The sequence below is a fragment of the Tigriopus californicus genome, chromosome 10 (assembly GCF_007210705.1).
Source record: "Tigriopus californicus strain San Diego chromosome 10, Tcal_SD_v2.1, whole genome shotgun sequence".
Lineage (NCBI taxonomy): Eukaryota > Metazoa > Arthropoda > Copepoda > Harpacticoida > Harpacticidae > Tigriopus > Tigriopus californicus.
In genome coordinates, this window is record NC_081449.1 from 7587917 (window position 1) to 7604596 (window position 16680).

The 16680-nt window shown below is 47.4% G+C and overlaps 3 protein-coding genes across 3 annotated transcripts; 1 reads left to right on the plus strand and 2 right to left on the minus strand.

Annotated features, from left to right (window-relative positions):
* Positions 1-1907: 1907 nt before the first annotated feature.
* LOC131887926 (uncharacterized) lies at positions 1908-5842 on the plus strand. The gene has a single exon (XM_059236662.1). It carries the CDS (start codon positions 2444-2446, stop codon positions 5699-5701), a length of 3258 nt encoding a protein of 1085 aa, XP_059092645.1. The 5' UTR covers positions 1908-2443; the 3' UTR covers positions 5702-5842.
* On the minus strand, positions 5843-10482 carry LOC131887925 (PAN2-PAN3 deadenylation complex catalytic subunit PAN2-like). The gene is made up of 10 exons (XM_059236661.1): positions 10266-10482; positions 10054-10199; positions 9576-9978; positions 9359-9495; positions 7366-9260; positions 7194-7299; positions 6769-7127; positions 6644-6693; positions 6503-6580; positions 5843-6403 (listed from the first exon to the last, which is right to left on the minus strand). Exons 1-10 carry the CDS (start codon positions 10480-10482, stop codon positions 5997-5999), a joined length of 3798 nt encoding a protein of 1265 aa, XP_059092644.1. The 3' UTR covers positions 5843-5996.
* Positions 10351-13427, minus strand: LOC131887932 (inhibitor of nuclear factor kappa-B kinase subunit alpha-like). The gene is made up of 4 exons (XM_059236670.1): positions 12934-13427; positions 12584-12821; positions 12250-12436; positions 10351-12161 (listed from the first exon to the last, which is right to left on the minus strand). The coding sequence occupies exons 1-4, from the start codon at positions 13117-13119 to the stop codon at positions 10595-10597; spliced, it is 2178 nt and encodes a 725-aa protein (XP_059092653.1). The 5' UTR covers positions 13120-13427; the 3' UTR covers positions 10351-10594.
* Between the last annotated feature and the right edge of the window lie 3253 nt (positions 13428-16680).

The following is a 16680-nucleotide window of genomic DNA, read 5'->3' on the forward strand; positions in this document are numbered from 1 at the left end:
AGGCGCTCTTTTTCCTGCTAAAGTAATGATAAGAAGTTCCTTTTTTGTGATGTGTTCAAGCCTTGTTTAAAAGCCTAACCCAAGAATCAAATATGCAGTTTATGATAGGAAAGATATCGCCCTCCATATTAGATTCAGAGCAAGTGTTGTTGAAAAACAAAGTGTAAGGTCCTATAAGTTGTTTTAAGCAGAGTATCAATAATGATTTATCAACCTTGATCCAAATTCCCTCCAACAATTCTAGTAACAGGATGACTCATAACTTGGTTTTAAGTGCCATTTTGGAGACAATTTTGATGCTTGTTTGAAGTCAGGTCTATGGCCAAGGCTGTTTTAGGCTGGCAAACTCAAATCTGCTCCATAACAACATGAAATATTTGGTTAGATGCCACTTAAAGACTTATGTATCAAAGAGTGAAACTTAAGAAACTACAAACAAGGCTTTTGGGTTAAAAACTGTCTTTTATTGTATCAACCACAATACATTATTCTGTCAATTTTTGAATTTTCTTGTGTAAAAGCAGTGCCTTAAAAAATTGCGTCAGGATAAAGCTTTTTTCAGATTCCCACCAAAACTTGTAGTGCCAGGGCAAGTCTGGCAAAAGTTGGACTTTTGTAAGTCCTTTGATTTTCTGAATTTTTGCCAGACTTGCCAAAGTTTGTCAAAAACATTTTAAAGAAATTATGCTTTCTTTTTCACGAGTCTGGGCTCCAGTTCATTCTCAAAGACTCGATACATTTAAACTTGTTGAAAAAACTCAAGTGCACTTAGACTTGCACTCCGTACTCTCTCCAGCACTAAAAACTTGCTAAATTACAAAACCAAGTCAAGGAGAGGTCAAAGCAACTTTTGGCGAACTTTTTCCTTGTCTGCTACCGAAGAAACGGCCTACCACAGTTTTTTCTCTTCCGCCACTTTTTCGGCCCACCGCCAATGGAAATCTTGCACCGCAACCAGCTTTTTCATTCCGCCACTTTTGAGTTATTTGGCAATGGATTCCGCCCCCTGGCAACCCTATAAGACTCTCTTCCCTGCCTCCTTCCCCCATATCCAATCCAGCCTCCATAGCCAGTCTGATGCAATCAGGAGGCCAACATCGCATCTTTTCTTTCCGTCTCTATTCCCACACGGCCCCTGTGCTAGGTACCAGCCAGACCCTGGGACATCCTCTTTGTTCTTTGGATGGGCAAACTCAGACGTACCCTCTTCCAGCCCATCGGCCTGACATTCAAGTATCAGCCTGAGCTCAGACTGGATGGGCCGAGCCAAAGAATGTGCCCGGCTGTTTAGGCAGAAGAATGATTTAGGTTCTAAAGTACGACGCCAGTTTTCAAGTCCGCCCTTAGCCCAGTAGGCAGTCCGAGTGAAGCAGCCAGAGTACGACAGGCACAGATCTGTGACGACAACGAGCAGACGCACCCGCTGGACCCGATAGACTAAGGACCCAAGCAGGAGCTAGAGGCCAGAGCCGACGTCGACCAGGACTACGACGACGAGGAGGAGCCCTAGCTAGCAGCACCGCCACCGTCACCACCACCACCGTCACCTCCAGCACAAGAGAGGAAGAGAAGCAGAGAAGCAGAGACGAGAACAAGAAACGAAGAAGAAGAAGAAGAAGAAGAAGAAGAAGTGCAAGCACAGAGCGTTTTTCATGATGGCGTCGAGTAAGCTTCCGGTGAAGAAAGTGAAGAAGCTGTAGAGCATTCGGACAGGACCCACTGCCAAGAGTGCATGGGTACCAGCTGCTGCGGCCACCCGCCGGAGCCCGTGCCGTTGTCTATGCGGAGTTTTGCGTGCCGCTGGCTGTGCCGCTGGCTGTGCCACTCGCCGTGCCACTCGCCGTGCCACTCGCCGTGCCACTCGCCGTGCCACTCGCCGCCGCGGGTCTGCTCATGAAGGCATCATTGTGGCCAGGAGAACCATGTCCACACGGCCAGTCTCGAGGCTGTCGGGGCTCAGAGCCCACCGGCTGCCAACCATGTCAGTCGGAAGAAGAGCGGGTCACGCGCGGGATCGACGGGCTCCACGGGCTCCCATGCCTCTTCAAAGACCAATGGTCAAGCGAGTGGACTCGGGAGTGGGCCTGGCGAGAAGAGTGGCAGTCGTCGAGAACGGAAACAAAAGTTCGATCTCAAAAAGCTGCTCAATTTACGGGGGGCCGCTGGATTGGCCAAGGCGGGTCTGGCTGGGGCGACTCCGGGTGGCAGCAGTGCTACGAGTGTGGAGGAGAGTCAGGGTGTGACTCAGATCACGCCACCCGTCGCCCAAACACGCCGGTCGAGTCGAGTGAAGAGTAGTGAGCCTTCGTACAGTCCGGCTAAGAGCGCCAACACCAACGGCAACGATAGTCCCTCCATCCCAGTCTCAGTTCAGTCGCCTGCCACGCCCATCCACTCTCGAAACAGTAAGGAGCCCCTCTTGAAGGAAGTCGACCCGTCGGTCATGCTCACGGGCAAGCGTGAGCGGAAGAGGAAAAAGTTTTGGGATGAGCGTGACAATAGCCCGGGTGTGACAGCGTCTGTTCCGCCGGCCAAGGTGATTAAGAGGACGGAAGCCAGACGAAGTGTAGCTAGTGTATCCTCCACGGCAGCCCTAGTTAATGTGACGAGTGGTTCGCCGAGTAGTGTGGCCTCATCGCCCGTTGTGAGCAAGTCTGCCAAAAGAGACCGTCGAGAACGAAAAGCCTCAGGCGCGAGTGTCGTCAACTCGGCCACACCTCGCCACAGCCCGATCGTCCCCGATGAGAATAGTAAGAACAATCAGGCCAAAGAAAATACCAACCCGCCTGAGAACGGCCAATCCTTGCCATACTTGGCCTTGGATCTTGAACAAGAACCCGAAGCCATTGCCAAGGAACTCGTGGAAGGCGTGAACATTCCGGGTCCGGGGTTAGCCATTCCCATCGATAGTTCTAGTTTACCCATCGGCTGGCACAAGCGAGTAGTTCAGCGAGAAATTGGCGTCACCCGTGGCAAATGGGACGTGTTCATCCAGAGCCCATTTGGCAAGTCCTTCCGCTCTAAGATTGAGCTTCAAAAGTTCTTCGACGAGAGAAAAATGGACATGAAAAGTGATATCTTTGATTTTTCTTTGGACAATGCCCTTAAACGGTTGAGACAGATCTGGAAGCAGTACATTATTGTTCCACAGGCCAAAAGTCAAAGTGCAGAGGTGAAGGCCCGGAGAAATTCCGCCAATGCAGCCTCGAGCTCGTCCGCACGTGTGTCGGTGAGTGAATCCAATTCCACCGACGCCTCCAACGCATTGGGCGGGAAACAAGGTCAATCCGGTCTTGGCAAGGAAAACGACGCCAGGAGGGAATCCGAGGGCAAAGGAGCACCCATTCCACGGCTAGCAGTACAATCTGAAACGGGTCAAGGTCTGAGATGCTCCGTCGACAAGTGCCGCAAACTTTTTCGAAATGATCGTCTCTTACATCAGCACATCAAGCACTACCACCCTCGAGTGTACCAGCAATCATTATCAAAATTAAAATCTAAAGCCACCGAGTCGGTTTGTTCCAACAACGAAAACCTTGATCCACCCGGTTCGGAATCCAAACGGTTAATGGAGTCCCGAAAGCGAAAGCTCTCCCTCGGTGATTCAGTGGGCAGTTCCTCAGGGTCGGGTTTTGAACGGAAGTTGCAGACATCATTTTCTTTACCGGAGACAGACGATTCCTCAAGCACACACACCAAGTCGGCCAAACGAAGCTCGTCGTCGTCTTTTTCATCCAAAAGCAAATCTCAAAGAAAGCCCTCATTAGTGAGCACCAATAACGCTAATATCATGACGACCACCGAAGATGATGAAGTGTTTTTCAATACTCGGGTGAGTCGGGCCAGAACCGATAGTATTCTTTCAGTGGGTAGTGAGGCTAGTGCTCTTGGGGATGACAATTCGGCTCCAATTAGGCCAACTTTTCGAGTGAGTAAGCGAAGACAAGCGCAATTGAACAAGAAATCGGCGGCCTTGATCAAGGCCAAACGCGATGAAGAAGTTGGATTTGACGCCAAAGCTGGAACAGGTGCCACGATAGTCGGCAATAGCTTCGATGAGATGGTGTCCTCATGTCATAACACGAGTGGGAAGTCGGAAGTGGATGGGGGTAGTGCAGTGGCGGGTCCAGGCTCGGGTTGCCCTTCGGTGTCTTATCCAGCAAGTGAAATGGACGCCTCTGTCGTCTCAGAGCACCTCACCAACGAGGAGGTGGTGAATTGTCCTTGCAAACGGACGGAGGAAGACGGGCTTATGATTCAATGTGACATCTGTCTGTGTTGGCAGCATGGCATTTGTTTAGGAATTGACGATGAAGACCAAGTTCCGGACAAGCATGTATGCCAAATCTGTCGAGACCCACCCGGGGGTCGGCCCAGTAGTAAATTCGCTTTTGATCAAGATTGGTTGAAGGAGGGCAAACTGGGTGGAATTCCTCTCCCTACTTCCGATGGAGTAGTGGACACGCCTGCCGCGAATCTTCTACCCCAGTCTCCGACTTCGGATGAAACGGCATTTAAGAAATTGTCAGAGCTCATGGCTGATTTGGCCAATCTCAGTAAGGTGTTACATTCATTGCGGGTAAAGTTGTACGTGGCCAGCCAGAGAAACAACAGCAAAGTGTTCATGTGGTCCTCTGCATGGCATGAGACTGAAGCCCCGCTCGAGGAGACGACCGTCCCTGGTCTCCTTCCAACGCCAAGTGTGGCCAATGAGGTGTCTGTGGGCTTGGATCTCGGCCATCTAGAAACCAACAACAGCCTCCTTGAGCCCAACAATCTTTGTTCTCAGGGTGTTGACACCACTTATTCTCAAACAACATCAGTCTCAGCATCCTCCAACGGCTTGCCAACATCAACAATAGCAGAAGACGCAGCAGCAGTAAACCCAACCCATGGAAAGCAGCAGACTGAACCTAATTCCAATCCTGGTCCATTAGTTAATGGCTGTACTCACTCCAGTGCTCCACTTGATCAGAGCACAAAAGAGGTCCATGCCACCACCAGTCCGGAGTCGAAGCCGTGCTCGGAGATGTCGATGTCGAACGGATGCTCCAACTTGAGTGATCCAAAGATGGGAGAGTTGGATGAGCACGGAACAGCAAACAATCTCGTGGCAACGGAATCTGTGGAAGAGATATCTAAGCATCTCGAGAATGGATTGGATATCGATCCCAATCTCATTCCATCAGTGTCTGAGGTGCAGAGACTCTTACCCAGTATCATTCAAGCCACCCTTGAAGCTCAACAACTTGATGGAGGTGACGGGGTAGACGATGGCCAAGTTCATCAGGAGCATGATCATCAATCTGGATCAAGTGTGGCTGCTGTGTCCGCTTTCGATTGTCTCGGCAATGTCTCATCTCCCCATCCCCACACACCACTCCCCAATCCCATCTATTTCCCCCAACAGAAGCGTATAGACAAGGATGATTCGAGAATAAATTTACTTGATCACATTGAGAAAATGCAAAACGACCTCAGCGAAGTCTTGGACAAAGTCGAGGAGAGGCTCGTCCTACTGGAAAAGAGTCAACAGCAGTCGGGAATCGAAGGACAGGACCATTGTAACTTGAAAAATGCCGATAATCAAGTGAATCAGTTGATGCACGAGCGGAACAAGCTTTACAGTCGAGCAAAATGTGTCACGATAATGTTACAACAGGATGTAAGTTCTGCTCGAAAGTTGGTGAAAGCCCTGTAGAAGAACGTGTTTACTTTCATATGGAAAAGCTTCTTCTACGTTCCTGGTCTTGGACTTCCTTCTACTTGTCTTCACCTATTATTGCTATTTTGTGTAACAGACAAAATCATCGGAAAAGAAATATATAAACACCACCACCAATCAATTTTGGGTTGTGAATTACATTTAAATATACGTATAACTTGGAGGGTACCAATTGTCATGTTGGTACGAGATGAAAGATAATGAATGACAATGATTAATGGTACATATGAGCATGTATGAAAATATTCGATTCAACTTCAGATCATGGCGATCACTCTTGATCCTCTGGGACTTTCCAATTCAAAACCTTGCCCCGGTCGTATAAATTGTTGAGCTCTTCGATAAGGGTATCGCTTTTCTTCAGTTCAAGGTACTTTTTGTAGAGTTCGAGAGCCGTAACAGCGTCCTCGATTGAGTCATGAGTGGCACCCTGGATCTTCTTTTTTAAGAAATACCAAGCCAAGAATTTCAGCGAAATCATTCGATTATGAGGAAGGTGAAATAACAGCACCGTATCCACCACCTGTTCTACTGGGACAACAAGATTAATCACTTTGAAGTCATTCTTGAGACCGTGACCTATGAAAATGCAACCCATATCAACCAGGTAACGGAGTTTTTTGTAGGTCGACTTCAAAGTGGTTAAATGTTTGGAACTAGAATTGGCATCCAGATCGCCTAAAAACGGAGACAAAAACCTTCTAATCTCATCCAATGCAAGATGGCTAAAAGAAACCTTTTTACAAAAAACACCAACAGAATTTTTAAAACTCTCACCTGGCAAGATTCCAGAGTATTTTGTTACATAATCTACCACTTGCTCTTGAGTGGAGATATAATCGTCGATGAAAGGTACTAAAAGAGGAAATGAAACATCGCACCTACATTATTTTCTTTGCCTGTTTAGCAAACACTTACCTCCTTCCATTTCACCCGAACCTCGGACACAAGTGATTCTTGCCACAGACCTACAATGGGGACGTTAGATAAAACAAGTCATAATATTCTAGAATTGGTACGCTGATAATTAATGTCAAACTTACATGTGAGCTGCCTTTATGGTGGACACTTTACCATCACTTCGCAATTCAGATTCTTCTTGATTCAAAGTCACAAATTCCGCGTCGATGGCCACTAGATCTCCACTCTTGGGCATCTCTTCCGGAGACAAAGGGGTGAATGTGATCCGCTTTCTGCCTCCTCGTGACACAAGCGAGCGATCCTTCTTAAATATCTCCTGTGTGATAGGGTTCTTGAGAACTATCTCTTTCAAAATTTTAGGCTGCTCTTCACATTGGAAGACGAAAATGCACGGTAATTTCCAAGTCAAATTGACCCAGCGAGCTTCTGAGGGCATAATTGGATTAATACTGAAGTCGTTAAACGTGTACCACTGACTGACCTGGAATCAAAATCACATCATTCCATACGATGTCTCGTTATAGATGTAATCATTCATTCCACTTACTGCAGAAGCCACCCTTGAGTGATAGAACGGACCAACGTTTATGGCAGCAACCACATTATGAGCTTGGCTATTGAGCGGATCCAGAATCGTATAACAAATGGATTGCCTATACAATATATCAACAAATCTTTACAAATTAGTCGCAACTTGGTAAACGAAAAGAAATACTTACAAATGGTAGTTGCAAGCCTCAACCACTTCTTTATCGTCGTCGTCGTTGCCGTCATCGTCGTCGGTCTCCTCTTCATGAACGGTCGAGGTGCTTCGGACCTCTCCATTAGCCAAGCGATTGAGTTGGATCTTCTCAGGAATCCAAGACACTCCTAAGCGGTGCAACTTGTCCCCAATGTCTTCGGACTCTTTAATCGCTACTTCTTGCTCCGGATGCCAGAATTTGCAATCCGGCCGATTGCACGACAAACCATAACGACAAGGCTTCGCATTTGGAGGTGGTATTGACTGAGACGGTGCCTTGGGAGACAATTCTTCTTCCTTGCAGTGCTCCAAAAACAAGCGATTCATTTGGGTACTCCAAAAGGCGATATCTTGAGGATTGTCTAGGCCTGCATTCAGAGACAAGTGATATGGCAGAGAGAGCAGCTTGCGATTCTGATTGGTGGGCTGGTACTTGCGGCACTTCTCACACCAAGCCGGTGTCATTTGCTTTGGACACAAAGACGAACACACCACATCTTCGAAGGTGGCACTCGCTTTGCCATCCGGATAATTGAGATTACACAAAAGCAAGGTGTCTTGGGTGGAATTTGTGGTCTTGCACTTTGTGCACACATTCACCTTTTCTTGCTTTAGGCCAAACATTCGATTGAACTTGAACACGTCATTTTCGGTGGCCGTGGTATCCGATGCCGCGGTGTCCACTTTGTCCACCGAATCGTCGCTTTCTATCGAGGTCGCTTTTACAAGTGGCACTTTCTTGTCCGAGCCACCCGAATTGGTATGATTCCGTCGAGTAGTCGAGGGTAAACCCAATTCCTGAACGTTGAGCTGATTGGCGATCTGGTGCAAAATGAATCGGTTCCAACTTTGAATGAGTCTAGGTACATTCGAGGCCCACATGGAATGCTGATCCGAGAACACAAGACCCAAGGCACTGGCCTCCGGGATGGTACGAAGAGCTCGCAGGAAATTGCTCGATTGACACGGGATCCCCGGACTGATATCCATCATATGGAAGAGAAACGAGAGTTCGCACACGACGCAATTTTCACGAACACAAGTGTGATTCAATGTGAGAAGGCGAACATGTTCGGTGTAGTAGAGGGTTTGTAGCATGGCATTGCAATAAGAATTGGGCAGGGCTGCCTCCAGACCACAAAAGCCGGTTCGATTGTACCGGTCGAAGTCGAATTCGTCTTGTCCAATTTTGGTGATCTTGATGGCGATTTTGCGATACGTCTTCGGAATACTCATCAAACCAGGACTATGCTTTTCGGATTGGCCATCTCTGAAGTCCCCTTTGGCATCTTTGGTATGAATATGAGGGTAACGCATTTGGTTGCGTTTCACATTGCCAATGTTTCTGGCATACCCGATAGAACCAACCACTTTCATTGTTCGCAAGATCTCCGGATCGATCACAGGCGTGGGGCGATATCCTGCCTTACAGAACCGATCGGGCCAATAGTCGGACAGATATGTGGTCTGACCAGGTGGCAAATTGGGTCGGGGAATGGACGAGTATATGGCCATTTCATCCTCAATACTGATAGGAGTATGATTGGCAGGCGTGTCTGCGAATTCCGTCTCCCGGGCATAGGGATTGAGCACGGGCTCTGCCAAGGACGAGTATAAGTGAATGGAGTTCGTAGTGTCTCCAAAAGCCATACACTGACGAGACGGAGAAATGTCCATCGAAATTGTGTTGCAACCCTCGATTGGCACCGCAACCTGAAAGATGTTGATGTTCGGAGTGGCCAATTCGGCGGTGTCCACCAACTGAACTTGGCCCATACTCGACAGGACGGCCACTTGGGACGATAGCGTGGGCAGGAAGCGCAATTGATAGGGAAGAATCATGACTTGCAACGGATTGATGGCGCGAAGAATCTGCAAGATCAAATAAATAGCAGGAGTTACAAAAAAAAAGTGACAAAAAATTCGGACTGATTTTGCGTTTGATTTCGAGCACAGAAACCATCACTTACTCGGAGGTCATACATCATGAGGAAACGGTCAGGCTGGGCCATGCCTTGTCGAATAGATTGGCCACAAGTCACCAGATGGTTGCCATAGACATCAAAATCGGTTAAGTATCCAGAATGCGCGTCCAAAGTTTGGGTAACTAAATGTTAGAACAATCAATATGTCAAAAGTCATTAATTTGATTACAAATCGTAAGCCAAAAATTTGCATTTAACTCACCTCTCAAAGAGGCAGGATCTCGGAGCATCACTTTCCCGTTCGAAGCATCTCCGCAACAAATGAAGCGATTATGACTCCTCAGAATGGCGCATGACCCTCCAGCACTCAACTGATGCACCTTAAACTCTTTGGAGGAGGTCACATCGAAGTCAATCAAGCGATCTTGAATGCCTCCCATTAAGATTCGCCCCGTTCGCGGATTTTGGAGTAGACTATGCATGTCAATGAGATTACTGGAAGTGTGAGTAAAGACGGGGATCCCTCGTCGAATTTGACCTCGAAGAGAAGATTGGGTGAGAGCGAGCACGTTTTGATCCAAGGTCACAATATTTCGAACTTCCTCGGTTGGATGGACTTGAAACGATGTGTACTTCTGTAGTTGTGGCCCATAATACGAAGTGACCTAAGATTTCAAGCACATTTTAGATTATGAACCCGACCTTAACCTGGACCATAGATTGATATTTGATTGACTCACATGCCCGCTTTTCGTGCCCATCCACAGTAGCTCTTCGTGAGAGTCAAACGCCAGGGCACTTATGCCGACATCATTCTCTTTCGATAATCCGTCCCCTAATACGTTATTCAGCAGTGAAAACTCTCCCTCCGGGACATAGTTCGAGCCTAGAGATGGGAACATCAATTTAAAGACAAAGTATCACTGTAACCAAATCTGATCGCGAATTTTACCTTCGTAAACTCCTGCATCTGGATTGAATCCTCCGTTTTCGGATTGCTCTCCATTTCCGATCTCGGCGTAGTCCATGGCACAGCCCTGAAAAAAAACCAAATCAACTAATGTAAATAGTTGTAGGAATTTAAGATTGTTCATCTTGATCTCCTTTATTAAATTATTCAAATAGGCGATTTCATTATAATTGACTGTGTGTAGCAAGGCAAGTTCCATCTTCACAGGTATCGTTGAGGAGTCTAATAATTGGATTGAAAGAGGTCACCGTGAATGAGGCTGATAACATTGTTAACTCGTATTACCATGGGCCACAAATTATCTTATAACATCACTGGTATTGACTTTTCATGTATTCTTGCAATTGGGCTCGGAGAGCTTGATTTTCCGAATATAACATAGCCTCTTTTTGTTGCTGTTGCTGACTTTGACTTTGATGTTGAGGAAAGGTCATGGAATTGCCAGAGGACGGAGAAATGGGTTGACCTTTTTGTTGTTGGAGAGCAGCGGCGAGCAGCTTCCAAAGGTCAGACTGGCGTTTTCGTTGAGACTTTGATAACTGACTAGTGAAAAGGTCCAGATTGCTGGAGAGGGCCTCGAGATTCATGTGAGCAGAGCGAATCTTTCCCAAAGCTTGCATCAAAGTATCTTTTTTGTTGAAATGTTCTTGCAGATTACGATCGCGTTGTTTCAAGCAACGAACTGCGTTTTGGGCCACATCCAAGACGGTGTCTTTTTCTTTACGTCCCTCAATAGGGATTCGACGCAAATCCTCCAGTCCCTGAATGCTCTTTTTTACGAACACTTGAAGGTCCTCGGGTCTTTGCTTGGGTATCTTTTGGATGGCCGCCGTCATCGGATTGACTTCGGCTAACTTGATCTTTATCTCTTGAAACTTGGCGTTGATTTCTTCGAAAAAACTGCTCAGATCTCGCTCGGAGTTATTCCACGACTCATAGATTTGAGCAGAGGTGATGTGGACCTCTTTTTTCGATTGCTCCTTATACTTCTCTTTGTCGTGTGTGAGACTTTCGTGGAAGAGTTCTAACTTGGATAGTGTACGTTCTTTTCGTTGTTCAATTTGGTTAAAGGTGTTATTGATACCTTTGATTCGGATGAGCAAGTACAAAATAAGAACTTTGAGGCCTTGGTCAAAGTCTAGACTTTGCTTATTCTCTTGCGAGCAAAAGAAATGAGCATGGGAATGGATGGATTTCTGCATTGGAAGACTGACCTCCTTCCTTGGGTTTTGAAGGCAAGATTCGACGGTTTTGGGTAAAATGATTTTGATCTTCTGAATCTTCTCACTGACACTTAATCCAATTTCCGTACTGTAGCAATACAGTACCCGAGGATGCTCCCCATTTTCATACAGGGAAATGACTCCATCTTCGGGTTGGATTTCTTTCCCATTGGGCATTAAATTCAATTGGGATCCCACTCGAATTCCAGTATCTCTCTCCAACCAGGTCTGGATGTCCTTTCCTTTAGTGATCGCTTTCACAACGTAGTCAAGCTTATTTCCCCCTCGATCCACGCAAACCACTCGAATACGGGTTTTCGCTAGGATGTCGCCCAAGTCTTTGAAGATGGCAATTTCGCCATTTTCATTTTTGCCGCGCTGTATCGGGCTCCACTCGAGGAGAGATCGAAGCCAGCCTTCAAAATCATCGGCCAACGACAGGGTTAAGGAATTTTCCGGAAATAGGTGTTCTTCAAAACGAATCTCGTCGGTTTCTTCGCATTGGTGGACGCAGATGTCTCTTCGGGATTTTTTCTGAACATGTTCCATCCATTGAGCAGGCGAGAGGTTGGGCAGGAAAGGTCGGCGACCCGTCATGATCTCGTGACTTAGAAACCCCAGACTCCAATAATCCACCGACTTGGTATACTCTTGGCTTGAATGAAAACAAAATGGAAGACGTTGAGAGCATCAAGTATTTCAACATGCAAAAAACACTTTCTATTCCAAGTCTGGCATAGTACCTCAGAAACAGTTCTGGAGCGATGTATTGAAGCGTACCCACAAAACTCAAGGCCAGACTGGACTGTCCCAGTTCCTTGGCATATCCGAGGTCAATCAGTTTGTATATGGTGCGTTTATGGGAGGGTTGAAGGACTACATTCTCGGGTTTGAGATCTCGGTGGATGATACGCCGATTGTGCAGGAAACCTGTGACAGTTTCAAACGAACAAAGGTCATTAATGACGATGAGCATTCGCCCACCCCAATTGGGATCATCAAAAGGCGGAGTCTGGCACTTTGGGGGTGGGGTGGGGTGGAGGGGGTTGCACTAAAACCCGCCTACTCGCTATTTACCTAATGCCGAGGCCAAGTCACTGATAATAGCCATGATCTCGGCTTGAGGTAGTCCACAGCAATTGGTGGGCATATTGAGCACTTTTCGGAGATCCCCGCCCGAGCAAAACTCCATACACATGAGCGGCAACTCATCCTCAAGACACCACAGATCCTTGGGTACGGGCATACTCTTGACTACGTTGGGATGCTCCAATCGCTGGAGAATATCCACCTCTTGCCGCCATTGCTCACGATGCTGCGAAGAGCAATACGTCTCCGTCAATAACAGGATGAGATCGAGAATGCATTGCTCTATCTATCTATCAATCAATGAACCTAAGCACTATGAAGGAAGGAGATCCTCTTACCTGGTCGGAAAGCGAGATATCCGTGCCAAAGCGGCATTTCTTCAAGGCCAACACTTGGCCGGACTTGTGGTGTCGCCACACATGCACCACGCCGAAACTGCCACTCCCCAATTGGGTTTGACAGATGTATTCGCCTATTTTGGTGCCCGGATTGATGTTATCCATGGAGGCGGATATCAACGGCATCTTGGCAGGCACGCACTCCTTGACTCCTTCACTCAAAACTTGCCAAAAAAGACGGCCATGATCCCGAGATCATCACAGAGCCAGTCAAGCTTCCAGCTCCACAATCACCCACCCATCCATCCATCCATCCATCCAACCAACCATCCAACCCTAAACTGTGTGTGTGTGCTCTAGTATCGTTTTTTTTTCAATGTTGGATTGGGCTTCGTCCACCATGTACTAGAGAGAACAACAGCCAAAGGAACCCCCCACCCATCGAGTCAATTCTTAACGAAGGAACGAAGCCAAGAACAAGGAAGGAAACAAGGAAGGACGACAGTGTATGAGTGGTGTGTAGTACGGGTGTGTATCAATCTGACTATAATTCAGGGTCCCGATTTCTCACTCAGTGTCACTCAATCACAACTCGACCAGTGGGCACACGGCATTCCATGCATGAATTAGGCATGAGCAATCAAATGAAGGGAAGGTCTGCAGGGACTACCTGCACGAAGAACTGGAGCTCATATTCGAGGCGGTCAATCTATGATGAGAGACTGCTGATAAATTCGCTTGTACATTGAGCCAGCCATATATGCATAGACTGGTGAAGATTTAACGCGCACTTGAGACCAAAAAAACATTTTGAACATGCGAAACAATATCATATGGGTTTACATATAAAAAAAACTAGTTCAAGTTCATGTTGAAAGCTTTTCCTTAGGAGCCCAAACCTGAGGTCCTTATTGTAGTTGTTTGAGGACCCTGAAAGTGTTCAACCTTCCATCCATTCCGCTTCTCTTTTACTCTTTTGCTAAACACGAACACGATTGGAGAAGAGCTGTAGCGAGGACAGGACTCTCGTCAGGAGAGCAAACGGGGCGACACGGCGATAAGGCTGACCAGGGCCATCATTTGTCAAGGGACGAAGCCGCTCGATGGCCATTTTCTCGAACGCGTCGGTCTCGTTGATCCGTTAGTGGCGCCGTTTCAACCCTTCGCCAATCGTCCAAAACCCCTTTCAAACAGCATTTTCCATGCCTGAAATCAATGTCATGTCTTCCTTAGACTCGATGACAGGTCGGTGTGCCGGGTGCGTTTCACAAATCATCGACTTAAAACAAGAATGGACCACTTAAAAGTCATCTGACAATGCTCTAAATCAAGATGACTGTACGAGAGAGATTATCCAGTGGGGAGCAAGTCATTTTGTCGTTTAAGCTATGTAATTCTCTTGGGCATATCAACACAAGCTCATTGGTTTTGAGCACGTCTTGTCTACTCACTGCCTAGAGTTTGAATCATACCCAACCTCGGAAGAAGGCAACACGCGTCTTATTAACGCTAAGACAAACTATTATTTAGTGCGAACATTTATTCATAAGTAAGACCTTGTAACAATTTCTCTACAACTGTTGAGAACAACCGACATGAGTGAGGCACTTAAACCGAGCCATTTTCCAACGAATCATTATTGGGGAACAATGGGTGCCTGAGCCACCACGTGAGATTGGTGCGGGTGCATAGCCGGGACCACGCCGGCCTCCACGGGCTGGTTGGCGTAAGGGTAATACGGGTACGAGGGGTTCAAGATGGAGACCATGCCATTGGGTTGATGAGGCGGGGTGTAAAAGTGAGGAGTTACCACAGGTTGGTTGTAGGGCATGCCCGGCACGGCCATGGGCGACACCATGGCCACTGAACTCCAGTCGGGCATGGCCGGTGAGAACAGAAGCACACGTTTGGGTCGTTTGCCCGAGATGCTAATGATTCGCCGATGAAAGTTGACTTGACAAATGGCGCATTGCCTGAGCTTTTGGAAACAAGGCAAGCACACGGGGTGAGCATGGATGCATTGGTACACTTCTTCTTCCGTGGATGGGGAGCTTAGGTCACGATGACAGCCGGAGCATTGGAAGAATTGAACCTTGGGAAAGATGTTCAGTCCCAACTGGGTTTTGGCCTCGGTCCGAAGCACGTGGATTTGTTGCCGAAGTGTGTTCAAGACCTCCTCGTGAGCCTGTTCCGTTTGCATCAAGGTGCTGTCAATTTGAAGTTCTTGACATGTCAGATCCGTCAACTCCTTGTTGAGCTTCTTCAGTTCCGCCTCTAAATCTTGCTTCCGACGGGATTTGAGATTTAGGTCGCGTTTGATTTTGGCCTTGCTCTCCTCCAAGGCTTTCGTTTGGTGCATCACAACCTCGCCGGCATGATGCATGTCCCCTTCCATACTGGCTAGTTGCTTCTTAAACATGTTCAAAATCTTGAAGTTGGCAATCGCCTTGGGGCCGTTGTCGTCTACCTTTTTGAGGTGGGAATACGGGTTGTTGTTGTTGTTGCTGTCGTTGACGGGGGGCGGCTTGATGTGATCATTGCCCTGAGGTTTCTTTCCCAAATAAATGACTGATAGCTTGGGAAACACCTCCAAAACGGACTCAATCGAGCCAAACGGAGAGTGAGTGTTGGGCAGGCGGCATTTGTCTCTCATCACCGTTTCCTCATAATCGTCAATGACGTATTTCACGTCCATAGTGGCGGTGACAGTGCGCTTGCGAATCAACATGACCTTGGCCAAATGAACCAAACGGTCTCCATCCACGGTGGATAAGACTTCCACCATAGAAAATCGCTCCACATAACCCTTGAGCAGATTCTCATGCGGTTTTAAAGCCAATCGACACAAACGCAATGGAATGCGTCGAGCCGCAGAGGGCGGCGACCCATTGAGCGGCTTGTCTTCGATAAAGACCAGATCGCCGTGAGCGTCGTGCTCTAAGGCTCGAATGGCCACAATCTCGGCCGTTAGGACTTGCCGCTCGACCACGGACTCGGGTTTCCACGTTTCAATCAAGTAAAGGGGGGCAGCCTCGCTCATCATGAAGATGATGGAACACAATCGGGTAGAATTGAAGGGTCCAAATGAATGGCAATCAAGCAGTTGGTCAAAGGCAACGAGTGCGGACAATTGCACTTATCTAGGGGATGATTGTGGCAGAGATTGGGAGTTATTCGACAGATAGGTGATCCCTACGAAGAATGACATGTGTACACACGTGAGATAAAGTCAGAGAATGCTGCCGTATTTCCGTGGTACAATTTCTTATCAGGATCCTAGTTGAAATAATCCCAGGCCAAAGTTCAAATTCGAAATGCTACCTAGCGTTATGAATGGGCTTCTGAAGCCTCCGGTAGACGGATAAACATAGGCAATATTTTTCTTGGTATCTTNATCGTATACCTCGATGAAGATGACTTAGCCGGGAGATCGGTGTGCCAGAAGAACGGAACAGTGATCAAGTTGAATCATGGGGCTCAATCTGCAGTGATCATTCGTCTTGGGCGACACAACTATCACTACCGCCCTTTTAATTGCACCATTCAAATCGAGGCTGGACCTTCCTTGGATGGAATATCGGCTGTGGTTGAATTGATGGATCTCCGTGAACATGAGGATGACTATCGCCAACCTGGAGGCCACTGGGGTTCGTCCGTGTGTGTTGATTACGTTGAGGCCTACACGGACAAATCGCAAGTTCGCAATAAGTTGTGCGGGGAATGGGACGTGTCTACAACAGAACGCCT

What these genes read in the sequence shown, in the direction of transcription:
- LOC131887926 (XM_059236662.1), top strand. Translation starts at nt 2,444, where the DNA reads ATGCTCACGGGCAAGCGTGAGCGGAAGAGGAAAAAGTTTTGGGATGAG.
- LOC131887925 (XM_059236661.1), bottom strand. Translation starts at nt 10,482, where the DNA reads ATGGAACTTGCCTTGCTACACACAGTCAATTATAATGAAATCGCCTAT. An exon ending in AGATGCAGGAGTTTACGAAG is followed by an intron (nt 10,200 to 10,265) that starts GTAAAATTCGCG and finishes TCCCATCTCTAG; the next exon opens with GCTCGAACTATGTCCCGGAG. An exon ending in ACCATAAAGGCAGCTCACAT is followed by an intron (nt 6,694 to 6,768) that starts GTAAGTTTGACA and finishes TCCCCATTGTAG; the next exon opens with GTCTGTGGCAAGAATCACTT.
- LOC131887932 (XM_059236670.1), bottom strand. Translation starts at nt 13,119, where the DNA reads ATGCCGTTGATATCCGCCTCCATGGATAACATCAATCCGGGCACCAAA. An exon ending in ATATCTCGCTTTCCGACCAG is followed by an intron (nt 12,822 to 12,933) that starts GTAAGAGGATCT and finishes TGCTCTTCGCAG; the next exon opens with CATCGTGAGCAATGGCGGCA. An exon ending in TGACTTGGCCTCGGCATTAG is followed by an intron (nt 12,437 to 12,583) that starts GTAAATAGCGAG and finishes AAACTGTCACAG; the next exon opens with GTTTCCTGCACAATCGGCGT.